We start from the raw sequence: 27,490 nt of genomic DNA, 5'->3' as shown, positions 1-27,490 counted from the left end.
CCCTGATGTACCTAAACAGAGGAAACCCCCTACAAGTGACCCCATTTTGGAAACTAGACCCCCTAAGGAACTTATCTAGATATGTGGTGAGAACTTTGAACCCACAAGGGCTTTACAGAAGTTTATAACATAAAGCCATACAATTAAAAAATCATATTTTTTCCACAAAAATGATCTTTTCACCCCAATTTTTATTTTCCCAAGGGTAACAGGACCCTAAAAGTTATTGTGCAATTTGTCCGGAGTACGCTGATACCCCACATGTGGGGGTAAACCACTATTTGGGCGCATGGCAGAGCTCGGAAGGGAAGCAGCGCCATTTGACGTTTTTGGCTGGAATTGAGATCGGACACCATGTCGCGTTTGGAAAACCCCTGATGTACCAAAACAGTGGAAACCCCCCACAAATGACACCATTTTGGAAACTAGACCCCCTAAGGAACTTATCTAGATGTGTGGTGAGAACTTTGAACCCCCATGGGCTTCACAGAAGTTTATAACATAAAGCCATACAATTAAAAAATCATATTTTTTCCACAAAAATGATCTTTTCACCCTCAATTCTTATTTTTCCAAGGGTAACAGGACCGTAAAAGTTATTGTGCAATTTGTCCTGAGTACGCTGATACCCCACATGTGGGGGTAAACCACTATTTGGGCGCATGGCAGAGCTCGGAAGGGAAGCAGCGCCATTTGACGTTTTTGGCTGGAATTGAGATCGGACACCATGTCGCGTTTGGAAAACTCCTGATGTACCAAAACAGTGGAACCCCCCCACAAATGACACCATTTTGGAAACTAGACCCCCTAAGGAACTTATCTAGATGTGTGGTGAGCACTTTGAACCCCCAAGGGCTTCACAGAAGTTTATAATGCCAGGGCATGAAAATAAAAAAATCGTATTTTTTCCACAAACATGATCAATTAGTCCCCAATTTTTTTTATTTTCCCAAGGGTAACCGGAGAAATTGAACCCCAAAAGTTGTTGTCCAATTTGTCCTGAGTACGCTGACACCCCATATGTGGGAGAAAACTACTGTATGGACACACGTCGGGGCTCGGAAGGGAAGCAGTGACGTTTTGGAATGCAGACTTTGATGGAATGGTCTGCGGGTGTCATGTGCGTTTGGAGAGCCCCTGATGTACCTAAACTATTGAAACTCCCCACAAGTGACCCCATTTTGGACACTAGACCCCCCACGGAACTTATCTAGATGTGTGGTGAGCACTTTGAACCCCCAAGTGCTTCACAGAAGTTTATAACACTCGGACGTGAAAATAAAAAAATCATTTTTTTCCACAAAAATGATATTTTTGCCCCCAATTTTTTATTTTCCTAAGGGTAACAGGAGAAATTGGACCCCAAAAATCGTTTTGCAATTTGTCCTGAGTAGGCTGATACCCTACATGTGGGGGTTAAACACTGTTTGGGCGCATAGCAGAGCTTGGAAGGGAAGGAGCACCATTTGACTTTTTCAACTCAGAATTGGCTGGAATTGAGATCAGACGCCATGTTGCATTTGGAGAGCCCCTGATGTGCCCAAACAGTGGAAACCCTCAATTCTAACTCCAACCCGAACCCTAGCCCTAGCCCTAACCCTAGCCCTAACCCTAGCCCTAACCCTAGCCCTAACCCTAGCCCTAACCCTAGCCCGAACCCTAGCCCTAGCCCTACCCTAACCCTACCCCAACACACCCCTAGCCCTAACCCTAACCCTAATGGAAAAATGGAAATAAATACATTTTTTTTATTTTATTATTTTTCCCTAACTAAGGGGGTGATAACGGGGGGTTTGATTTACTATTTATGGCGGTTTTTATGTTTGGCGGCTGTCGCACGCTAAAAGACGCTTTTTTATTGTAAAAATAGTTTTTGCATCACCACATATTGAGAGCTATAATTTTTCCGTATTTTGACCCACCGAGTCATGTGAGGTCTTATTTTTTGCGGGACGAGTTGATGTTTTTATTGGTACCATTTTCGGGCACGTGGAATTTTTTGATCACTTTTTATTCCGATTTTTGGGACGCAGAATGAACAAAAACCAGCGTTTCATGAATTTCTTTTGGGGGGGGTGCGTTTACACCGTTCCGCGTGCGGTAAAATTGATAAAGAGGTTTTATTCTTCACGTCAGTACGGTTACAGCGATACCTCATTTAGGTCTTTTTTTATGTTTTTGTCGGTTTTATGCAATGAAAACTATTTTATATAAAAAATAATTATTTTTGCATCGCTTTATTCAGCGAGCTATAACTTTTTTATTTTTTCGCTGATGATGCTGTGTGGCGGCTCGTTTTTTGCGGGACAAGATGACATTTTCAGCGGTACCATGGATATTTCTATGCGTCTTTTTGATCGCGCGTTATTACACTTTTTGTTTGGCGGTATGATAATAAATCATTATTTTTTGCTTTGTTTTTTATTTTTATTTTTTAAGGGGTTCGCTAAAGGGGTTAACTAATGGGACAGTTTTATAGGGCGGGTCGTTACGGACGCGGCGATACCTAATATGTGTACTTTTATTATTATTTTTTTTTTTATTATTATTTCCAAAAAATGGATTTATAGGGGGAATATTTTTTTTTTTTTTCTAATATATTTGGCAATTTTGTTTTTAAATTATTTTTACACCTTTTTTTTATTTTTTTTTTTACTTTATTAAATAGTCCCAGGTGGGACATCACTGTCCTGTGACAGATCGCTGATCTGTCACATCACAGATCACTGTGACAGATCAGCGATCTGACACAGGCACTGCAGAAGGCTTCCTCATGCCTGCGCTTTGCAGGCACTGAGGAAGCCAGCTTCCTCAGGCCCCCGTCGCCATCTTGGATTCGGGGGCCTGGAGGAAAGGAGCCCCCAGCAGCAGCGCTGCACATTGCGCTGCCGTGGGGGGCTCAGGGAAGCACGGAGGGAGGCCCCTCCCTGCCGATGCTTCTCTTTAACCCCCGGTACACCGCGATCGTGTTTGATCGCGGTGTGCAAGGGGTTAACGTGTCGGGGGCGGTCCGTGACCGCCCCTGACACATTGTGCCTGGTGTCAGCTGTGATAATCAGCTGACACCCGGCCGCGATCAGCGGCGCTCACCACGAGGGCGCCGCTGATCGCGGTAGACGTACTATCCCGTCCACGGTCATACGGGCCCGGGTACCGACGGGATAGTACGTCGGATGTCAGGAAGGGGTTAAAGTCTATGGGTGCGCGTTGTAATGCGCACGTATGCGCAAAAAAAGCATGCTTTTTTTTTTTAAAAAAAGCACCAAAACCTGCAAAAAAACGCACACAAACGCATGATGCTTTTTTTCATGCGTTTGTGTGCGCAAAAAACGCGTAGCAAAAAAACGCAAGTGTGAAAGTAGCCTTAAAATGGTTATAGCAGACAGGGAGTGATTAGCCCAGGGGATATTGGGAAAGTTATTAGTGTGTCCTGGACATCCAAGAGGAAGGTGTGCGTTAGACAGTCTCCTGTCAGACTGAAATCAGACAAGCTGTATAGACCAGTTTTTCCTGGGAAGCGATTGCTGTAACCATACAAGCAGTCAGAACAGCCAGGAGCATCTTTATTGCCTCAAGATAGAAGTGAGAGAGCTACAGCACCGGACTCATTCCCTGCCCCCAACTCACTGCATGAGCAAGGTACAGCTCTGCTTGGGTTAAGAAACAGTGTGTGTGAAGAGAAGTTATCTGTAAAGAGACTTTCATATATGTTGATGAAGCATTACATGAAGAGAAGGGATTACTACTTTTGCGATGTTTTCTTTCAGTCCTTAGCACTAATTGTAAATGTCTTCCTTCCAGACGCTCGGTATCGCTGTCCTTGCAGGAGTTGGAGTATTTATTTTAAACCTTCCTTTTATGACCGTATTTGGAGTATTGATAAAAAAATTTCAGGTACGTTTGAGACACCTTGTTTGACTAACTGGAAGTAGCTGACAGTAAACTTGGGAAAGTTTCTATATAATGCTCTTAGTGAAACATGTCAGTGGGAGCGTCACAAAAGTTACAGGTTGTGGCTCCATGACTCTTACATAACATGCGTGCGCTGTAGGTACAGAGACGCAGAACAGGCGTTAAATGGGTCTGTCAACATGACAGATTACTTATTAGCATATACAGATGGAGCATTTCTTAAATTAACACAGACGAAAGATATCGCTTAAAAGTTGTTTCCTGGACACACAATATTTATGACCTATAAATGAGATCGTTCATCAGTATCAGATTGGTGGGGTATACCGTTTTCTTCTCTGGGATATCTTGCTGTGTTGTGATACAGTGGGGTAAAAAAAGGATTTTTTACATTTCCGATTCTGCAAGTTTTCCCACCTACAATTTTGTCCTTGATGTTGTAGGATCATGTGCTGACTGGGAGATGGTCCCTTTCGGCTGCGAAACAGACTGGAGCCAGAAACAGATGAACGTTCAATCAGGTCCTCTTTATTGGCTGTCTTCTCTGACATCCACAGCTATACGACAGCTCCTGCACGCTGGCCTGGGTACCTGTCACCACCTCCTTCTCTCTGATGCGACAGCCCTCTAGGTTCTTTCACTGTGGCTGCCTTTAGGCCCACGGCCACAGCGCATCCCCCGGTCGAGTCCGTCCGTCCGCTGCGACACTTACTACCTCTTCGGTGTCCAGCCGTCCGATACCCCAGGCGTCCTCTTTTCTTCAGCTGTCCTGTCAAGGCCACCTCCCCACGGTCTGTCTCTCCCTGGGACTCTCCCTCCTTTTATTCTCCTCTCTGGAATTCCCCTTCTCAGTCCCGTAACTCCGCCCACCATGACTCTGCGTTTCCTAGCTTCAGTTGTGTTATGACCTTTTCTCACTGTCCTGTGTCTCCCTCTAGTGGCCAAAACTCAGTACTACACCGTCTCTCATTAATTCTAGCTGTTTCTTCACACATATATACAAGTTTCCGTTAAGCATTGTACACTGCACATTTTACATTCACTTTTTCCATCAGACAGGTCCACGAGTCGGTCCATTCCCCCTACATTACTCCCTTCCTTTGACCATTGTCGTTCCCGAAAATCCCGTAACCTTAGTTTTTTAGTACTTCCCCACTTTCTTTTGTCTGTGTGGCTGGCTGTCGAGCAGAGCCTGGAGCACTTCAGCTCTACACAGGGTGCTGGACAGGCCCGGGAGCGATTAGGCTCCGAGTAGCTTATGGCTACTTGCAGGCGCTTGCGCCTGTCTGACAATTTTCCTTTTTATTGGGGTAGGACCACCCGGACTCCTCGATGAGTACTCTCCCCCACATATCTTACACTTCTGGATCCATCTGCGTTTGGTGCAGGACCACCTGGATTCCTCAATGGATGCTCTCCCCCGGGGACCTTTGCTTTCCAGAACCGTTTTTGGTTCTAGGGGCGGAATGACTGAGGCTACCCTGGAGCCTACCATGTCACTGTTTTCCCCCCTCCTTCTTTTTGGGTATCTTCCACCGAGGACCTGATCTGTGGACCGCTGTCTGTTCCAAGCCACAACCCATCGTATACCTTCTTTTACATTTTATCATGGCAGGCATTTTCCTACATATCTGCATTTAGGACCCTTTTAACTTTTCTATCATACTTTGAACGTTTTTACCAGTTTAATATTTACAACACTTAAACTATTCACTATATCCGCTAAATATTTACTAAACATTTTCAAACATTGTCAAAACATCCTTTAAACATTGGTGCGCCCCCTTCCTTTGCGGGAAGCACCCCCCATTACATCCCCGCCGTGTCAAGAGATGGGGTCTCTTACCCCGAGGGGACGCGGAACAGTCCCCACGCTGTGCAACAGCGCACTGCAGTCCTGGTAGTCGTGTATATCAACGGTAGTCCGGGCCATCTCCTGATGGCCGATGCTCTCCGCTGGCAAAAAGGGAACTCCACAGCCGTGGAGTCCCCGGGATGTCTGGCAGTCCCTGGGCCACGAGTGTCCTTAGTGTCCGAGACCCAGGAGTCCACCTCCCATTTACGGGGTCCCGCACTCTTCAGGATATACGATCATGGCCACAGCATAGTAGCCGCGGGGACAGTATTCTTTATTAAAGATTACCTAATTCCCCATCCGCAGGGCCCTCCCATGCTTGGAGGCCGCGTTGAGGTAGACTTTGTGGCCAGTCTCTGTCTCTCTGATGAACCCGTAGCCCCGCTCACCGTTGGTATAAACGAGCCGCCCATGGCTTCGGGGGACAGACATGGCGGTTTCCCCCATCTCATGGAGGACTGCCCAGATCTCCTGCTCCTTGGACATCTTCTGGGCAATGATGTCGGAGATCAAGACAGACGCCCTGTATAGGCCACGGACCCGCTCCGCACCTGTGACACGGGATAGGGAGAAGCCGCGCGGGGAGGCTGGGGGTCGATGGCGCGGATGTCGGACGGCCCTGCATAGGCTGCGGATCCATTCGGAGACGGTGACGCTGGGCGAGGGGAGGCTGGACGGGGGGGCTGAGGCTCAGGAGCGTGGACCTTAGGCCTGGCACCCCCTTGTGCTGGTGAAGTAGGACAGGGCGGAGCTGGGTGAGGAGGCTGGGGATCGATATCGTGGACCTTGGGCCTAGCGCTCGTATGGGGCGGGGGCTGCCTGCGGTGAGCCGGCCATGGTAGGGAGACGCTCACCTTACCTGGAGCTGTGGCTTCCTTCTGGCTGCTCTGCAGCTCCTCCAGGAACTGGGGCACCGGAGCGACCGGAGTTTCTGAGATGTCACCGGCCTCCTCCTGCTGGGTGGGCTCATTGTCGCCAGCCTCCACCCGCGAGAAGGGTCTCGCCGTCCCTCTGCTGCTTCCGGTCCTATCGTCTGGAGTCCGTTGCTGTTCTTCATCCCGCCATCCGGCAGGACCAGCCTCCAGACCCGATGGTTCTGCAGGGAGCGTCAGCGGCAGTTTCTCCAATGGCTTCTTCGGCATGGCCTGTGCTGCGGGCGGGCACGCATCCACCTTCAGCTTCGCAGGTCTAGCCGTCGGCAGCTCCAACTCGGTCCGGGGTTCTTCTTCTTGGGTAAGTGTCTGGTACACCGGCAGTGACTCCCAGGCGCAGGTAACCCGACGGGCCTCGATCTCTCGTTGCCATCTCCACTCCACATGTCCAATGCCCCGGCAGCTGCAGCGTTGCATCGTATCAATGTCCCGGAGCTCAATGGCGCTAGACAGCCGCACCCAGCCTGGTTAGAAGTGTCACTCCCGTTCCAGGGTGATGCCTTCGGCGGCCCCTCCACCCATTTTCCATTGTTCAGAGGGAAGGGACGCTTGTCACTTGATGTACACTGCTCCCCCAAGGGGCGGGTCCGGCTTAGCTGCCCTAGTCCATTTTGGCGACAAACTCCACCATCCCGACGGCCTCCATCTTGTTGTTTTTTCCCCAAAGTCACTGTTATTCCTTCTGGTCAAATCCGGGTGTTTTTAGTCACAGTTCAAAGTTCCAATTTACTCCAGCAAAACCTTCAACCAGCTTAGCTCGCGTCCTTTGAATCTTCCAGCGTGGCCTCACCGCCTGTGTTGGGCAGTGATGATCCTGCCGACTACGCCACTTGTAGGATCGTGTGCGGGTGGTCCCTTTCGGCTGCGAAGCAGACTGGAGCCAGAAACAGATGAACGTTCAATCAGGTCCTCTTTATTGGCTGTCTTCTCCGACATCCACAGCAATACGACAGCTCCTGCACACTGGCCTGGGTACCTGTCACCTCCTCCTTCTCCTCTCTGATGCAACGGCCATCTAGATTCTTTCACTGTGGCTGCCTTTAGGCCTACGGCCACAGAGCTTCACCCGGTCGAGTCCGTCCGCTGCGACACTTACTACCTCTTCGGTGTCCAGCCATCCGGTACCCCAGGCGTCCTCTGTTCTGCAGCTGTCCTGTCAGGGCCACCTCCCGACTGGACTCTCCCTCCTTTTATTCTTCTCTCTGGAATTCCCCTTCTCAGTCCCGTAACTCCGTCCACCATGACTCTGCGTTTCCTAGCTTCAGCTGCTGTTACGTCCTTTTCTCACTGTCCTGTCTCCCTCTAGTGTCCAAAACTCAATACTACACCATCTCTCACTAATTCTAGCTGTTTCCTCACACATATATACAAGTTCCTGTTAAGCATTGTACACTGCACATTTTACATTCACTTTTTCCATCAGACAGGTCCATGAGTCAGTTCATTCCCCCTACAATGTCCTTAGACAGCTCTTTGGTGTTGGCCATGGTGGAGAGGTTGGAGTGTGATTGAGTGTGTGGACAGGCGTCTTTTATACAGGGAACATGTTCAAACAGGTGCAATTAATACAGGTAATGAGTGCAGAGTAGGAGGGCTTCTTAAAAAAAAAAAAAAAATAAATAAAAAAAATAAAAATAAAATAAAAGGTCTGTGAGAGCCAGAATTCTTGCTGGTTAGTAGGTGATCAAATACTTATTACATGCAATGAAATGCAATTTAAAAACTCAAGTTCTATTGAAGAATTGACTGCAGCAAATGTCAGATAAATAGTTACTGTAGTTCTACACGGTAAGTAATAAGGATGAGACATACAGTTGATCTTACACTGAATATTTACATGTATGGTGGCTATAATACTCTTGTTGTGTCAGTCATTGTCAATCAGCATAATTTATGCAAGTCACATTAACTTACAGGATAAGAAGCAAACGTAAAAGGTAAAATGAGTGACAGGTCCTACATGTGCAGCTGCTGGTAGCTGCATGTCCCTCCACCCCACTTTGGGTTTCGCCCTGCTTCATCTGGGGGTGGGGAAAAACGTCTAAATATAAAGTATGCACCATCCAATGATCTACTTGCCTGGATTCACAAATGCAAATCCTACTTGATGAGGATGTGTGCGCTATATTTAAGCGGTGCATACAGCTTCATTATCAATAGGACCACTGGAGATTAGCCACTCCGCTGTGCTTTGGTGGTCTTCAGCATTTCCATTCAAAATCAATGGAGCGGCAGTGCGCATACTTGATCAATGCTTCACTCACACCGAGCTCTTCAGAAACCCGTTCTCAGAATCATTGGGGGTCCCAGTGGTCAGAGCTCCAGTGAGCAGGAAGTTATTTCCTGTCTCATGGATAGGGGATAACTTTGAAACCTGGTACAACTCCTTTAAGGGAAGTTAGAATAAAAAAATACTATTCATGGATGTAGATACTTCTTATAGTAAAACTTATATACAGCTGGTAGGTAAATATATGATATTAATGTGCAAATAATATTCCAATACCTCAATAATTCTTATTTAATTCCACAGGAGGAACAGATGAAGCAGAAGGATGGCCGAATAAAGCTCATCTCTGAGATTCTGCAAGGTATAAAGGTGCTGAAGCTATATGCCTGGGAAAATGCTTTCATGAAGAAAGTTGGAAATTTTAGGCTGATGGAACTGAAGGCAGTAAAGAAGAACGCTCTGTTGCTTTCTGGAGCACTGGCTGTGTTTGTGGCATCTCCTTTTTGGGTAAGTATCATAAGGACATAATTCATAAACTGGTATATATGTATTTCTGTAACAAAAATCTAAGGCTGTATCTACCACTGATTTGCTGTGGGTGTGCTGCAGGAGTGTCACAGATCTGCGAGCGTGAATCACCCTTCTCAGCCTATTAATATCAGCCCACAGCTTTTTGCTTAGCCTTTGCTGGTTATTAAATAATAGGTGAGGAACCCACGTAATTTTTGGAGGAGGCCCCTATTTTTAATAACCAGTAAAGGCTATGCAGACGTCTGTGGGCTGATATTAATAGGCTGAGAAGGGCTGATATCAATAGCCTGGCAAGCTTCATGAATAGTAGCCTCTTCGCAGAATAATAACACCAGCCACCAGCTGCTTGCTTTCCCTTAGCTGGGTATTAAAAATAAGGGGGACCCCACTCCATTTTTTCATTTTATTTCTTTATTAGTTAAATACATGTACAGTAAGTTACACACGCACTGCACTAATTGTGTATCTCACTGACATATTTCTTACCATTATCTATCTATCTATCTATCTATCTATCTATCTATATCTGTGCTTAAGATTGTTTTATTAGTTCGAAAACTGGATTGAAATTACAGAGAGTTACTGTAGGTAAAAGCTGATGTTAAAAGCGCATTTCATGCACATGTTATTTAGATGCTAGGTGGGAAAAAAAAATGCATGACACTCTCCAGACTCTCTTCAACTTTTCTGGCTGAGAATCTCATCTAATTTATATACGCAGGTATGAGTGTACCCTAACACTTGTGTTGGTTGCACCAATATTAACATCTTGGCTGTTTTCCGTTTTGTCCTTGGATGACCAGGTTTCCCTCAGCATGTTTGGCGTGTTCTTGGCACTTGATGAGAACAATATTCTCGATGCCCAAAAAGCCTTTGTCACCATCATGTTACTGAATATTCTCAGGATCCCACTTCGCATGTTCCCGATGGCCATAACTCTTACTGTACAGGTACTACACACATCGCTTGAGTACGGTATATACCCATCGGTTGAGACTTGTTCTCACATTGGTTTCTTCTGTTTTATAGTCAACTGTATCTCTAAGACGCCTGGCTAAATTTTTCTCAGAAGAAGAACTGGAAGCCAATGTGGAGACGCTAGACGCTACGAGCAGTACGTATCCATTCATAAATGGCTTACCAAGTCTACCCTTAAGCCCCCGTTACACATAGTGATATCACTAGCAATATCGCTGTAACATCACCGATTTTGTGACGTAGCAGCGATATTGCTAGCGATATCGCTATGTCTGATACTTACCTCCGACCGGCTCCCCCGCTGGTTATTGGTGGTCGTGCGAGAAGGTCCTGGATCATTTCTCGTCGGGCGCTTCCTGTGGCGCCGACGAGCGACGCGTGGACGCAGGCGGGAGGACATCAGGATTGCCGCGTCTGACAGGTAACGACCCCCGACCCCTGCGATGTCGCTGGTGAGATCTGCCTGTGTGGCAGCTCACTAGCGACCAATTAGCGATGCATATCGTTGTCGGGATCGCTGGTGCATCGCTAAGTGTAACAGTACCCTTACTGTAAAATGGTATTCTAAGCAAATGGTCCTATCTCCGGAAAGGAATCCTGCAAGACGCTGCACACACAGTCTACAGACGTGTATGATATTGTGATGCAGAAGTTACAACTGGGGAAAAAAAGTCAGGTTGTCAAAGGATGTACAGTATATGGTTAAAAAGAAGGTTTAAACATTTCATCTATTTTTCAAACTTCTTTTTTTTTTTGTAGTTTTTCAGTTGCATAATTTAGCAACATGTCATTATATAATAAGTTCGTCTTCTGGCTTTGCTGAAATGTTGTGAGATGCTAAAGTTCCAAATCCAGTGCAAATTTCGTAAAGCATTCCGAGTACAATCGAAGTTGGAAAGTATGGAGAAAGCTAAAAAAAAGGAGAACGTGTTTTCAGCAGAAATTTCAGCATCATTTCTGCATCTCTTGGCAGGAAAGATGCCGCGTAAAATAGGCACATTTTTTCCATTCTACATGACGGCACCACGAGAGAGGGGATCCGCCCTACGAGGACAGGAAACCTTCAAGATAAAAGGGGGCGGCTCCTCTCTCCGCATCAGTTGGTTTCCTGTCCTCGACGGGGAACTCTCAAGATGAAAGCCTCTTTGAAGATTCCGAAGAAAAGGATGCCTGGACAGGGTCGGGTGATTAATGGCAGGCATGGGTTTGCTACACCCGACGCCGGGTACTGGTAGTCGCCTCGGGGGCCATATATACCTATGTCCCCCCTGAGCGAAGGCATGGCCACAGCCGGTGGGGCAGATGCCCAGGCGAAGCGGGGTACCTTGGCGGTGGATCCTCCAAGACGTCAGCACACAAAGAAGGTCCAGGAAGGCCACTTATATTGTTCCCTCCCTGTTGACATACAGTGGCCATGCAGCCCAGGAGACACATCGGTGCCCGGGCAGAAAGCTCCTCGGAGGCCACAGACGGTATACCCTCCCTGTTGGAGACCAGACACCGGACCCCGCAACGGAAAATCCCGAGATCGGTAATTCTACAAGCAGCAGGAAAAACAGTGAGGAGTGAGAGTATACCTGCAGTCAGGTCAGGAAGGGATCCATCGCGCAGGTAAGGGGTGTCTGGGGGCCCGAAACAAGCAGGGCCCAAGCGCTCACCCGGCCCGGGTTCGTATGGCCGCACCGGGAGAGGCGCGCGTTGGGAGCGCGCATGATGGCCGATGAATCGGAAGTGGTTGCGGCGACCCGGAAGTAGAGCGGCGCGCACAGCACCGCGGGGCCTGGGAGAAGCAGAAGGTGTGCACGGTCCCGGGGGGGCACGCAGAGGCATGGTGCGCGCGTCCACACAGCAAGCGGGGCAGGTGCGAGACCAGGTGGTCTAAAAAAAAAAAAAAAAAAAAAAAAAAAAAGGGTGCTATTTAAGATCGCCAGAAAAGGCGAGCAGGCGTCACAGCACCAATTTGGAGTGGAAGTGACTGCTTGCAGCCATAAGCAGCATAATGGAGAGCCCTTCGCCAGAGCATGTGCAACCGCGCCAGGAAGCAAAGGAGAGGCGGTCGTGCTCAGAGGAGAAAGCAAAGACACGCCGCAGCAGTAGTGTGAGCCACTCGGGCAGCGCATGGGCGGGTCGTCACCGCAGGAAAGAGGGGTCCATAGTCTCGTTGGGAGACAGTGAAAGGACCAGCCAACCTCCAGATCCGGTACCCGTTCTATGAAGCGTCCGAGTGGTGAGTGAACTTCGAGAAAGTCCAGTAATCTAATGTCTGTTCTCTTTCTCTTTTTCTCCTCTCTTTCCCTCTCCTCCTCCTCTTACATACATTGGCGGGTGGAGTATAGGAGGTCCCTAAGAAATGTAGGGGAAAGTCAAAAAATAAAGAATGTGCTTTATGTAAAAATCCCGTAGAAGCAGCCTGGAACAAAAAGTTATGCCAGGAGTGCATTAACAAGACCATAGCGGAGGAGACACCCTCATTTTCGGATAGTCTGAGGTCCATAATTCAGACAGAAGTTTCCAAGTCAGTAAGGGCATTACAAGCTGTAGATACAGAGAGGAAAACTAAGAGATCAAGCCACTCAGGGGTCTCTCAACAAGACTCTACAGGGTCAGAGGACGACTCAAATAAGTCGCAGTATTCAGGAAGTAGCTCGGACGGGGAAGATACGTTTCCTGTAGAAACTACGGATGAACTCATTAAAGCAGTTAGATCTACCATGGGGCTAGTAGAAGAGCGGACAAAAAAGACAGCCCAAGATCTCATGTTCAGTGGACTGCAAAAGAAAAAACGTAAGACCTTCCCTGTTAATGAACAACTAAAAGCACTCATAAAACGCGAATGGGGAAAGCCAGAAAGGAAGTCCCAGATAACGAATTCCCTGAAGAGGAGATACCCCTTTGAGGAAGAGGCATCCTCATCCTGGGATAGGGCCCCCAAAATTGATGTAGTAATATCAAAGGTCGCCAGAAAATCTTCCCTACCCTTTGAGGACCTGGGGTTTCTAAAAGAGCCGCTGGACCGAAAGGCGGACAACTGCCTTAAGGCAGCCTGGGAAACCTCGGCTGGCGCACTAAGGCCCGCCATCGCAGCCACTTGTGTGGCTAGGTCCCTAAAGATATGGACAGACAACTTGGAGGATCAATTAGAACAAGGAGTTCCCAGAGAGACGATTCTGGAATCATTGCCGGCTATTAGAGCGGCGGCGGACTTTCTCGCAGAGGCATCAGCAGATTCGGCCAGACTAGCGTCAAAGTCAGCAGCCTTAACCAATGTAGGACGGCGTGCGGTATGGCTTAAATGCTGGCCGGGGGACACCCAGGCAAAAATGAAACTTTGTGAAGGAAGTTTCTTATTCGGTCCGGCATTGGATGAAGTGTTGGAAAAAGCGAGTGATACAAAAAAGAATTTTCCGAAACAACCATTTCAAGCCTTTCGGCGCTCCTTTCAGAGGGGCCGAAAATTCAGAAGGCAACAATTTAAAGATCGTGACAGAAACAATTCTGACAGGCGATACAGAGGAGGGAGAGGCTTCTATTTCAGCAAGCCCCCTAGAGAAGCCAAAAAACCCGCCCAGTGACGGTCCTTCTCAGGTGGGGGGAAGGCTCTCTCACTTCCTCCCAGCCTGGGAAAGGATCTCATCCAGCACCTGGATCCGACAGATAGTAGGGTCAGGTCTGGAGTTAAAATTCCACCACTGGCCACCACAAAAATTCATTCAAACTCCGGTACAATCATCTCAAGAAAGACAAAAGAGTTTGGAAGAGGAGGTATTATCACTTATACAAAAACTCGTACTAGAAGAAGTTCCAGAAAAAGAAAAGAAGGAAGGCTTTTACTCCCCCCTATTTCTGATAAAGAAACCAGACGATTCCTGGAGGACGATTATAAATCTGAAAGGCCTCAACAAGTATCTAGTAGTCCCATCATTCAAGATGGAGACGATAAGATCTACAGTGAAACTCCTCTTCCCTCGGTGTTACATGTCGGTCCTGGATCTCAAGGACGCTTACTATCATGTCCCGATCCGGCAGCGAGACCGCAAATATCTCAGGGTGGCAGTCCACATAAAATCTCAGTGGCATCACTTTCAGTACAAGGCTCTGCCCTTTGGGGTAGCAACAGCCCCCCGAGTCTTCACGAAATTAATTGCGGAGGTCACGGCACATCTCAGAGAAAAAGATGCTCTAGTAATACCATATCTGGACGACTTCTTGATAGTGGGAAAAGATTTCGCTCACTGTCAGGGACAAGTCAAGATAGTGATAGAGACTCTTCAGACTCTGGGTTGGCAACTGAACTTCAAAAAAATCCAGGTTGGAGCCAACGATGGTCCAGAATTTTTTGGGCCTAACAATAGACTCAGTAATACAGGAGTGTCGCCTCCCAGAGGAGAAAGAAGAGAAAATCAAAAACCTAATCAGAACATTAGGAAAGCCAACAATGACTCTGAGGAAAGCCATGTCAGTGTTGGGGTCCCTAACCTCCTGCATACCAGCAGTAAAATGGGCTCAATTTCACACAAGGGAGCTTCAGTGGTACGTGTTACAAAGCGATCTGACGATTCAAGGGCAGTTAGAACAGAAGCTCACCATCCCGGATCCTGTACTCCAGTCACTAAAATGGTGGTTGCAGATAGAGTCCTCTCCGAGGGGAGTACCATGGACATATACAGCCTCCAGAGTAGTCACGACAGATGCCAGTCCCTGGGGCTGGGGAGCCCATCTAGACACCCTATGGCTCCAAGATCCTTGGGCTCAGGGGGAAAAAGATCTATCCTCAAACGAGTGGGAACTACTAGCCATCGAAAGAGCACTGGAAGGATTACTTACACACCTGAGAGGACATCATGTGAAAGTCCTATCGGACAATCGTACAGCAGTCGCATACGTGAACCATCAGGGGGGCACCCGTTCTCGGTCGCTAATGGAAATAGCAAGAAGAATCCTGACTCTGGCGGAACATCAGTTTCTCTCATTATCGGCCCTGCATATCCGAGGCGCAGACAACCTGAAGGCAGATTTTCTGAGCAGGAACCACTTAAAGCAAGGCGAATGGTGCCTAAAAGGGTCCATTTTTCAACAAATTGTGCAGAGGTGGGGAAGACCCATAATAGATCTCTTCGCCTCAAAAACCAACAGAAAAGTTCAAAAATTCTGCTCCCTAAGGCCAGCAGACATGCCACTGGTGGTAGACGCCTTCAGAATGAAATGGACATCAGGTCTCCTGTACGCCTTCCCTCCGATATGCCTTATTCCATTAGTCCTGAAGAAGATCAGGGAGGATCAAGCCAGAGTAATTATGATGGCTCCCTTTTGGCCAAAAAGGCCGTGGTTCTATTGGCTAAGAGTGATGTCAGTGACAGACCCATGGGTGCTCCCAGAGGACCACGACCTCCTAACACAGGGTCCCTTCAATCACCCTCCGAATTCCAGGCTGCATTTGACAGCCTGGAATTTGAAAGGTCACTGTTAGAGAAGAAAGGCTTTTCAGCAAGGTTGATTGCCACCCTAATCAGTAGCAGAAAGCCAGTGACTACAAAAATATACGGGAGAATATGGAGAAAATTTTGTCCACCTCAGGCCCAATACAGGAGGGGGAAGTACCTGTGAGGGCAGTGCTAGAGTTTCTACAAAGGGGTTTAGACTTGGGCTTAGCGGTCAGCACCCTGAAAGTACACGTTTCAGCCCTGGCAGCATTATTCAACTATGACCTGGCAAGCGATAGATGGGTCGCCAGATTTATCCGGGCCTGCACTAGAGCTGACTCTGTCCCATCTCCTAAACCTCCTCCCTGGGATCTAAATTTAGTCCTATCATCCCTAACGGAAAGTCCATTTGAACCAATAAACGCAACATCAGATAAAGTGCTAACTTTAAAAACAGCCTTGTTAGTGGCACTCACATCGGCACGTAGGGTTGGGGACTTACACGCACTATCAGCAGACCCGCCATACACTCAGGTTATGGACGACAGAGTCGTGTTAAGATTAGATCCAGCATACCTCCCTAAGGTAGTGTCGAAATTCCACAGGGCTCAGGAAATAATCTTGCCATCCTTTTGTCCTAACCCCGGTAACAAAAAGGAAGAGAGATTACATTGCTTAGACGTTAGGAGATGTATCCTACAGTATTTAGAGGTGACAAAACCATGGAGGAAACAGAGGGCCTTATTTGTCACATATCAGGGGGCAAGGAAAGGCCTTAAAGCCTATAAGCAAACTATAGCTAGATGGGAGAGAGAAGCCATCATACTAGCAAATAGTAGTGCAGGCAGGGCTGTTCCAGAGGGCCTAAAAGCCCACTCCACGAGGGCCATGGCAACGTCCTGGGCGGAGAGAGCAGACGCCTCCATCGACCAAATCTGTAAGGCGGCCACTTGGTCCTCTCCATCTACCTTTTTCAGACATTACAGATTAGACCTATCTGCTGCCTCTGATCTCACATTTGGGAGAAGAGTGTTACAGGCAGTAATCCCCCCCTAAAGAGAATACAAATCTCTGTAACTCTCTCGTGGTGCCGTCATGTACCATGGAAAAACACGGGTATTACATACCTGGTAATGTGTTTTTTCATGAGACATGACGGCACCCTTATATTCCCGCCCTATTTTGATCACGTCATTAGTTGGGTGTTTCGTTAGTATTATACACTCCCTTGGTGTTGGAAATTTAGCAGTGTAAAATATGTATTGTTCATGTGTGCACTAACCTGCGGAGTTCCTCTCGTGCTCTGTAAAACAACTGATGCGGAGAGAGGAGCCGCCCCCTTTTATCTTGAAGGTTTCCTGTCCTCGTAGGGCGGATCCCCTCTCTCGTGGTGCCGTCATGTCTCATGAAAAAACACATTACCAGGTACGTAATACCCGTGTTTTGCTAGTTTTTTTATATGGGTTTTTGGTGCTGATTTTTCACCATCCATTAGTATGGGTGAAATGTGCAGCAAAAAATCTGAAAGAATTGACGCGCTAAGGATTTAAATCTGCACCAAACCAGGAAAAAATAAGCATCGTGTGCCTGAGACTTCAAGAATCATTGACTTTACTGGTATTGGAAAATCCTCCTGAGCAGAAAAAAAAGTGACAAAACTGCAAGGTGTGCACAGACCCTAAGGGTGTGTGCGCACGCTGCGGATTCTGCTGCGGTTCCGCAGCAGTTTTTGCTGTGGTGTACAGTACCATTATTTCCTATGGGAATAAAAAATCGCAGTGCGGATTTTTCCTCACGGTTTTCCTGCGGTTTTGAAACTGCAGAATGAATTGACATGTCAATTCTTTCTGCGGATTCCTATCTCCACTATTGTGGAGATGGTGAAATCGCAGGGCCAAACCGCAGGATAATCTGCAGATAAACCGCAGGTCTTTTGACCTGCGGATTTACCTGCAGATTTTACAAAATCCGCGCGGCCAAATCCGCACCCCTTTCCGCAGCGTGTGCACATAGCCTAAGGGGAAGGAGTGGGAAACCAAACATCACCATCATAAGATTTAAAACAAATCCTAAAGGTCAGACATCAGCCTAAGATACAATTAAGAGGTGAAAAATAAAGATGAAATGTTGCAAACTTTTTGGCATGCCGGAGGAGCCGATATATGATTTCTGAACCAAATGATTTATCCTATCACATGCACAATTTGCTCTCCATACACCAACTACTAAAACCTCACCTTCATGGCCTGGACCAAACAGTGGCACTTAAAGGGTTATTTCCATCTTCATTAATGGGTATTGTCGAGTAGTGCTTGTAAATCCAAGTAATTTTACAATTTACTAGTTATTGAAATTTTAAGTTATTTTTGAGCTGTTACACTTCTTTTGTTTACAGATCGTTGCCTTAGCGATCGACCACTACTGCTATACAGCAGAACATGTGCAGTGATTATAACCTCTTTTCTGTGAGTTTGTAAGCCCTGATTTGAAGCTGGCCAAAAACTGGAGCGCACTGTTGTCCTAATCCTGACCCGCTACAGTGCAGTGCTTACAAACTAGACAGCAGCGGTGGTCGGTCACCTAGGCAACGAGCTGTTAACAAACAGTGTATTGGAGGGAATCTGGCAGCAGGAACAGAGACCTTAGTGTTTTGATATTGGAGGATGTATGAATGTTTTTATATTGCAAAATCAATCAATTTGTTACCTAAAAGTGACCCTTTTTTTTCCATTTAAGGGAATGACATTGTTGTATGTGATGGCATATTTTCCTGGGGCCCCACGGGTGACCCATGTCTTTGGAGGTAGGCCTGATGACTGTTACTGGCTTTCAGATGATATTATCTTTCTTTTTCAAATCTTCTGATTGTATTAATTTAATTTTACATTTGCATTAAATGCGGTGATGTTTTATCCACCTGTGAGATATCTGGCACCCCCCTCTTATCAGCCAGTCATGACATGCAAAACAAACATACCAGAAATGTAACTTGGCAAAATATGACCCTTATAAGGAATCTGTCAGCAGGTTTTTCTATGTTATCTGAGAACAGCATGATGTAGGGGCAGAGAGCCTCATTCCATGGATGTCTCCCTTACTAGGCTGTATATTGTTGTTTCAATAAAATCAGTGTTTTATCAGCAGAAGATTACTGCAGGACTAATAATCCTGCAGCCAGGTAGTTCTCCATATTCATGATCTCTCTGTAACCACGCCCTCACCACTGATTAGCAGCTTTCTGCCTATGCACAGTGTACACAGAAAACAGCCAATCAGTGGTGTGGGCGGGGTTATACGGAGTTCAGCATTCAGAGAACTGATAGATCTGCAGCAGAGAACAACAGTGATTGTATGAAAACTGCAGCAAGCAGCCCAGTAAGTGATACATCGCAGGAATCAGATTCTCTGCCCCTACATCATGCTGCTCTCAGATTACATTACAAAAACCTGCTGACATTTTTTTTTAAATTGAACTCCTCCTAGACATTTAGAGTTTGCCAGTCATAGTAAACCCAATTGCCTTATTTGGTTTGATGCCACTTTCTATAGTTTATATAGTAACTGTCACCATAATACTGGTCTCTTGTGCCTCACTTGTGATGTTGGCGACCACATCTTTCGCAAAGTCAAAACTAGTGTTACGCAAAATTAGCAGTAAACTACCGTATTTTTTGGACTATAAGACGCACCGGAAGATGGGGCAGCACGGTGGCTCAGTGGTTGGCGCTGCAGCCTTGCAGCGCTGGGGTCCTGGGTTTGAATCCCACCAAGGACAACATCTGCAAGGAGTTTGTATGTTCTCCCCGTGTTTGCGTGGGTTTCCTCCGGGTGCTCCGGTTTCCTCCCACACTCTAAAGACATACTGATAGGGAATTTAGATTGTGAGCCTCATCGGGGACAGTGATAATGTGTGCAAACTGTAAAGCGCTGCGGAATATGTTAGCGCTATATAAAAATAAAGATTATTATTATTATTATAAGACGCAACCCAAATTTTCAGAAGGAAAACAGTGAAAAAAAATGTGTCAAATGAGGGTCCGTTTTACAGTCCAAATTCAGCTTACCGAGGGGTTCGGCAGCACTGGTGGAGCGCGGTCACAGGGGGGGTGTTCAGTGGTCCGGCGATATGACTCCCATCCTAGGCTGGTGTGGCAGGTGCGGTGGCCTCCAGGAAGTCCCAGCCCATGCTGGTGCGGCAGGTTCGGCGGTGGTGCTCTGTGGTGCGGGGGGTGCTTCGCCGGCATTTTGTGAAAGCTCAGAGATCGCCCGCACATCCATTGCTGTGATGCGGTGGCCTCCGGGAAAATGGCTGTCGGGGGAGGCGCATGCTCAGATTGAGATCTCATCTCCTGAGATCTCGTTGCAGAGATCTCAATCTGAGCATGCGCCGCCCCCGACGGCCATTTTCCCGGAGGCCACCGCATCACAGCAATGGATGAGCGGGCGGCCTCCATGCTTTCACAAAATACAGGCGGAGCCCCCCCTCACCACAGAGCACCACCGCCGAACCTGCTGCACCTGCCTGGGAAGGGAGTGTGATAATTGCCCTGCAGCATCAGACCGGGACCGCCGCAGAATCGTCCAACTCCTGCTGCCGCCACAGTATTTTTTAAGTGTATTCCGACTACAAGACGCACCCCCATTTTCCCCAAAAATTTTTTGGGAAAAAAGTGCGTCTTATAGTCCGAAAAATATGGTATTTGTTAAATATAATCCTTATGTTGATCAGCTGATGACTGTGTACATCACTAGTGAAGACAGCTACCGTGTCCATGTGCAGGGAAAGTGGTCACTGGTGTAGGAAGTCAGTGACCGCTGGAGAGAAGGCCGGAAATATCACAGCAGTGGTCAGTTGTATGTACACAGCCGAAATCTGCTTCATGGGAAGCCTTGTAATGAGAGAGTGTAGTGTCACATTTGAGCGATCGCTCTACATACTATGACTATAGACCTAGAATAGGTCCAAAGTGCATAAATCACATTTCCATGGGATTTTAACACCTAATGCTATATGATGGATATATCCACCTTGAGCTCAGATATATATGGCATGCTGATTTCCCAGGACAGCTTCTGTACTATTTTATTCCAACTGACTTACAGTGGCGTAACTAGAGTCCGATGGGCACCAGTGCAAAATTTGGACCTGGGGTTCCCCCCCCTGCATGTTGGTCAGGTGTATGGGCACTTGTTGGGTTCTAAATCGTATAAAGATATATGTATTGCCTCCCCCTCGCCTTCATTATGTAGTAATGTCCCCCATCCTGGGTCCCTTCCAGGTATATATGTCCCCAATCCTAGGCCCCTTCCTGGTTTATATATCCTCCAACCTGATATAGATGTTCCTCTACTTGGTATACAAGTGCCCAATCCTGGTGTATATGTGCCCCCCATCCTGGGCCCCTTCCTGGTATAAATGTCCCCCCCATCCTGGGCCCCTTCCTGGTATAAATGTCCCCCATCCTGGTGTATATGTGCCCCCCATCCTGGGCCCCTTCCTGGTATATTTGTTTTCCTTCCTGGCATATTTGTCTTCCTTCCTGGTATATGTCCCCCCATCCTGGTATATATATGCCCCCCATCCTTGGCCCCATCCTGGTATATATGTCCCCTTCCTGAACCTCTTTCTGTTATATATGTCCCCATCCTGGGCCCCTTACTGTTATGTATATCCTCTTTCCTAGTATATATGTTCCCATCCTGGTATATTTGTACCCTAGCCTGGTATGTGTTCCCCATCCTGGGTCCCTTTCTGGTATAATATGCCATCTTTCCAGGTATAATATGTTCTCCTTCCTCGTATACCTATGTGCCCATCCTGATATATATGTGCCCCCCCATCCTGGGCACCTTTCTGATATAATATGTCTTCTCTCCTGGTATATGTCCTCCTTCCTAGTATATATGTCCCCCATCCTGATATAATATAATTATATATATATATATATATATATATTATATGTGCCCCATCCTGGTATATATGTGCTCCCCATACTGGGCCCCTTCCTGGAATACTTGCCCCCTATCCTGGGCCTCTTCATGGTGTACATGTCCCCCATCCTGGTATGTTTGTGCCCCATGCTGGTGTATATGTGCTCGTATATGTTCTCCTTCCTGGTATAGGTCTCCCTATTCTGGTGTATATGTATCCCATCCTGGTATATATGTGCCCCCCATCATCGGCCCCTTCCTGGTATATACAGTGGGGAAAAAAAGTATTTAGTCAGTCAGCAATAGTGCAAGTTCCACCACTTAAAAAGATGAGAGGCGTCTGTAATTTACATCATAGGTAGACCTCAACTATGGGAGACAAACTGAGAAAAAAAAATCCAGAAAATCACATTGTCTGTTTTTTTTTTCATTTTATTTGCATATTATGGTGGAAAATAAGTATTTGGTCAGAAACAAGCAATCAAGATTTCTAGCTCTCACAGACCTGTAACTTCTTCTTTAAGAGTCTCCTCTTTCCTCCACTCATTACCTGTAGTAATGGCACCTGTTTAAACTTGTTATCAGTATAAAAAGACACCTGTGCACACCCTCAAACAGTCTGACTCCAAACTCCACTATGGTGAAGACCAAAGAGCTGTCAAAGGACACCAGAAACAAAATTGCAGCCCTGCACCAGGCTGGGAAGACTGAATCTGCAATAGCCAACCAGCTTGGAGTGAAGAAATCAACTGTGGGAGCAATAATTAGAAAATGGAAGACATACACGACCACTGATAATCTCCCTCGATCTGGTGCTCCACGCAAAATCCCACCCCGTGGGGTCAGAATGATCACAAGAACGGTGAGCCAAAATCCCAGAACCACGCGGGGGGACCTAGTGAATGAACTGCAGAGAGCTGGGACCAATGTAACAAGGCCTACCATAAGTAAAACACTACGCCACCATGGACTCAGATCCTGCAGTGCCAGACGTGTCCCACTGCTTAAGCCTGTACATGTCCGGGCCCGTCTGAAGTTTGCTAGAGAGCATTTGGATGATCCAGAGGAGTTTTGGGAGAATGTCCTATGGTCTGATGAAACCAAACTGGAACTGTTTGGTAGAAACACAACTTGTCGTGTTTGGAGGAAAAAGAATACTGAGTTGCATCCATCAAACACCATACCTACTGTAAAGCATGGTGGTGAAAACATCATGCTTTGGGGCTGTTTCACTGCAAAGGGGCCAGGACGACTGATCCGGGTACATGAAAGAATGAATGGGGCCATGTATCGTGAGATTTTGAGTGCAAACCTCCTTCCATCAGCAAGGGCATTGAAGATGAAACGTGGCTGGGTCTTTCAACATGACAATGATCCAAAGCACACCGCCAGGGCAATGAAGGAGTGGCTTCGTAAGAAGCATTTCAAGGTCCTGGAGTGGCCTAGGCAGTCTCCAGATCTCAACCCTATAGAAAACCTTTGGAGGGAGTTGAAAGTCCGTGTTGCCAAGCGAAAAGCCAAAAACATCACTGCTCTAGAGGAGATCTGCATGGAGGAATGGGCCAACATACCAACAACAGTGTGTGGCAACCTTGTGAAGACTTACAGAAAACTTTTGACCTCTGTCATTGCCAACAAAGGATATATCACAAAGTATTGAGATGAAATTTTGTTTCTGACCAAATACTTATTTTCCACCATAATATGCAAATAAAATGAAAAAAAAACAGACAATGTGATTTTCTGGATTTTTTTTTCTCAGTTTGTCTCCCATAGTTGAGGTCTACCTATGATGTAAATTACAGACGCCTCTCATCAGTTTAAGTGGTGGAACTTGCACTATTGCTGACTGACTAAATACTTTTTTTCCCCACTGTATGTGCCCCATCCTGGTGTATGTGTGTATATATATATATATATATATATATATATATATATATATATATATATATCCATCCTGGTATATATGTCCCCCATCCTGGGCCCCTTGCTGTCTTTCATGTCCTCTTTCCTAGTTTACATGTGCCCCATCCCAGTATATATGTGCCCCCCATCCTGAGCATCTTCCTGTTATGTCCCCCATCCTGGACTTCTTTCTTCTATATATATCCCCCATCCTGGGCGACTTTTTTGTATATATGTCCCCCTTCCTGGGCCCTTTCCTGGTATAATATGTCCTCTTTCCTGGTATATATGTGCCCCTTTCTGGTATATATGTTCCTGTTCTGCCTCTGTGTAAAAGAAGACACAAAAACAAAGAATTATTCTCACCTTCCTCTGCCCCCACGACAGGCGATGCTCCCTTCTGTGGTTGGTGCAGTGGCCGGCAGCTGACATCGGCATGCCTGCTATGGTTGTCTGAGGAATGTTCTGCCACGTTGGTTGCACTTGAGCAAATTATCTCTTTGCAATTGCAAATCTATGGCGTCCCTGATGTGTTCAATAGGAGAGAAGCCTGAAGATGCTGCAGAACATGATTAGGCCACACAAGTTGCTTACAGTAGCACAGGCAACATGCAGCCTGGTGTTGTCGTATTGAAATACAGTTCCTGAACAGTTTTGAGAAATGGCGGTATGACTGGCTTTACTTGAGACCCATTCGATACAGCAAGTGAAACTCGACCTCACATACCAAGCCTATGGTGTCAGTGTCTACACAAACCATCAGAAGGCATCTGCACAATATTGGGCTACGTCCAGCGAAAGGTGTCCATTGACATCACGCCACCGCTCTCAACCACTATCATGATGCAGAGCAGGAAAGCAAAGGGAGGCTGCAATGGAGGCGTATCTTCATGATTGATGGGTTCTGCTTCTGTCACGGATGCTATGATAGCTGTAGATTGGTCTGGAGACCATGCGGTCAATGCCACAAAGAGACCTGCTCAAGGGAATAACACAGTGGTCATGCTCCCGGCTTTATGGTGAAGGGTGACCTAAGTTATGGTAGCCGGACGCCACTAGTCTTCATTCCAGGTACATTAACAGCTCGGTATTATTGATTTAGTCTAGGACCCCGTGGTATGGTAATTTCTCCAAATGTTCCCAGGTGCTGTTTTTCAGTTCAACAATACCAAAACTCATGTTGCTTGTGTTACTGTGAGCAGACTACTTGGCCTAAACTTGCAACCATGGCCTGCCGTGTCTCCGGATTTGTCTCCCATTGAGCATGTCTGGGATATCATTGGTTGGTGATTGCAAAAGGAGCTGCCAGCAGCGGATCTTGATGATTTGCCCAAGTGCATTCAATGTGGCGGCACATTCATTCCTCAAACAATCATTGATAGCCTGGCATGTAAGTGCGACTATCTCCTCACATGGCGTTCACACTCGATATTGAATAAATCAAGATGTCTTGAAAATGTTTTCCATTTTTTCATAATTTCCATATCGGCAACATGTCTATCCATAATTTCATGACTTTTCATTCTCGGCGTTGGTGTAAATTAAATATAAACAAAAACGTGATAAATACATTAATGATTGAATAAATGAATGAATACGGTTTCATATACAGTGTGGAATTTAGTATATCTCCATACTTAGTAATGTATCTTGGCTGTGATTATTCCCTAGTTTGTTTTGGGGTTGATCTGAAGAAGATAAAATATATTCACATTTGCAGACAAGCCTGGAGTTCATTCCTTGTTTACACGGCGGCTCAGTGGTTAGCAGCGCTGGGTTCAAATCCCAAAAAGGACAACATCTGCAATGAGATTATATGTTCTTCATGGGTTTCCTCCTACCTTAAAAAAAAGCCATACTGACGGACCATTCGGGAAAGGAGTAGCTATAGTATATTATTTTGGCCTCGAGAGGAGGCTGTTTCTATACATCGCCTTATTGGAGATCGAGTAGAAGAATATGATTGGTTGATTTTTTTTTTTTTATTTATTTTTTTTTTTTGCTCCAATCTAAAATGACAAATGTAATTAGTGATGCAATAAGATGGGGGGAATCCAGGTTGTAATAATGGGGTGGGTAATGGTGTGACATAGAATAGTAATGTATCCTAGTACTGCTGATACCTTCATTCCTTAGGATTAAAGCAATTTTGGTGAAAGCATGGACATCGATTTTTTTTTTTTTTTTTTTTTTTAGGCTTAATAGACGGTGGATGATAACTTTTTTTTTTTTATGGTGCTGTTTTATGTTGCAGCATAAATTTGTCAATTGAGAAAGGCTCATTGGTGGCTGTCGTTGGTCATGTTGGCTGCGGAAAATCCTCCCTTCTTTCAGCACTACTTGGAGAAATGGAGAAAGTTATTGGAAAAGTTGCTCTAAAGGTATAAAGATGTCATCTCCTCTACTAAGTAAGAAAACACTACTACACACATAGGAGGTTTCCAATGAATGTGTCAGAACCAGATCTCCCAGTGTGGATTTTCTTTTTACCATTAATTATATTTACTTTTAATCTCAAAAAGTGGTTTTCTTTTCTATATTAATGGTTACTTAGTATTATTCTAGAATAAATGCAAAGACATAATGGGGCCTTAGAGGGAATCTCTCCACAGCTTTTTCTGCTACCTCATCTGATGTGACACTTACTGAGCTGCTCGCTGTAATTTTGATAAAACTGTTTTATTGCTGCAGATGTGGCAGTTCTCTAAAGGCTGAGCTCTGTATAACCCCGCTCACACCGCTGATTGGACGCCTTCTTTGTACACTGTCCGTAGGCAGAAAATTGCCACTCAGTGGTGGGGGCGTGGTTATGCAGAGATCGTGAATATGAAGGACTATATGGCAGTAGGTTTTACGAGTTCTCTAGTGATAATCTCCTGCTGATAAAAGTGATTTTATCAAAACTACAGCAAGCAGCCCTGTAAGTGACACATCACTGGAATCCGTTTTCTGTTTCTACATTATTCTGCAGGCAAAACTTGGTGACAGATTACTTTTAAAAAGTAACAACACTTTTTGAATTTATTGTGTATGAAGCTGCACCTCCTACATTTACAACAATAACTCTAATCCCCACTATGTCATAGTAATGAGGGAAAAACGAAGAGATCCCAAAAATATACAAAAACAATGAATTTTATTATGAGAGTTTAACCCCTTAACCCCCAAGGGTGGTTTGCACGTTCATGACCTGGCCAATTTTTACAATTCTGACCACTGTCCCTTTATGAGGTAATAACTCTGAAACGCTTCCATGGATCCCGGTGATTCTGACACTGCTTTCTCGTGACAATATTGTACATATTGAGCGACCAGAATGGTGACCGGTCTGCAAACCCTGTCTTATGAGGAAAGGTTGCAGGATTTGGGAATGTTTAGTTTGCAAAAGAGAAGACTGAGAGGAGACTTAATAGCTGTCTACAAATATCTAAAGGGCTGTCACATTGTAGAAGGATCAACTTTATTCTCATTTGCACAAGGAAAGACTAGAAGCAATGGGATGAAACTGAAGGGGAGGAGACACAGATTAGATATTAGAAAAAACTTTTTGACAGTTAGAGTTATCAATGAGTGGAACAGGCTGCCACGAGAAGTGGTGAGTTCTCCTTCAATGGAAGTCTTCAAACAGAGGCTGGACAGACATCTGACTGGGATGATTTAGCGAATCCTGCTTTGAGCAGGGGGTTGGACCAGATGGCCCAGGAGGTCCCTTCCAACTCTATGATTCTATGATTCTATGATTCATGTTAGTGGTAAAATTTCATTCAAATAACTTGCGTTTATTTGTGAAAAAAAT

The 27,490-nt window shown here is 46.0% G+C and overlaps 1 protein-coding gene across 1 annotated transcript in view; it reads left to right on the top strand.

Moving 5' to 3' along the window:
- LOC141047691 (multidrug resistance-associated protein 1-like) overlaps window positions 1–27,490 on the top strand; it is a 164,572-nt gene that overhangs the window by 67,486 nt on the left and 69,596 nt on the right. The window contains exons 12-17 of the mRNA XM_073542906.1: window positions 3,802–3,894; window positions 9,233–9,436; window positions 10,264–10,410; window positions 10,490–10,574; window positions 18,595–18,661; window positions 25,949–26,075. Coding sequence (XP_073399007.1) covers window positions 3,802–3,894; window positions 9,233–9,436; window positions 10,264–10,410; window positions 10,490–10,574; window positions 18,595–18,661; window positions 25,949–26,075 — 723 coding nt within the window. The remainder of the gene's footprint in view (window positions 1–3,801; window positions 3,895–9,232; window positions 9,437–10,263; window positions 10,411–10,489; window positions 10,575–18,594; window positions 18,662–25,948; window positions 26,076–27,490) is intronic.

The sequence above is a fragment of the Dendrobates tinctorius genome, unplaced genomic scaffold (assembly GCF_039654945.1).
Source record: "Dendrobates tinctorius isolate UK_male_01 unplaced genomic scaffold, ASM3965494v1 ptg000129l, whole genome shotgun sequence".
Taxonomy (NCBI): Eukaryota; Metazoa; Chordata; class Amphibia; order Anura; family Dendrobatidae; genus Dendrobates; species Dendrobates tinctorius.
This window is presented reverse-complemented; position numbering and strand designations above follow the sequence as displayed.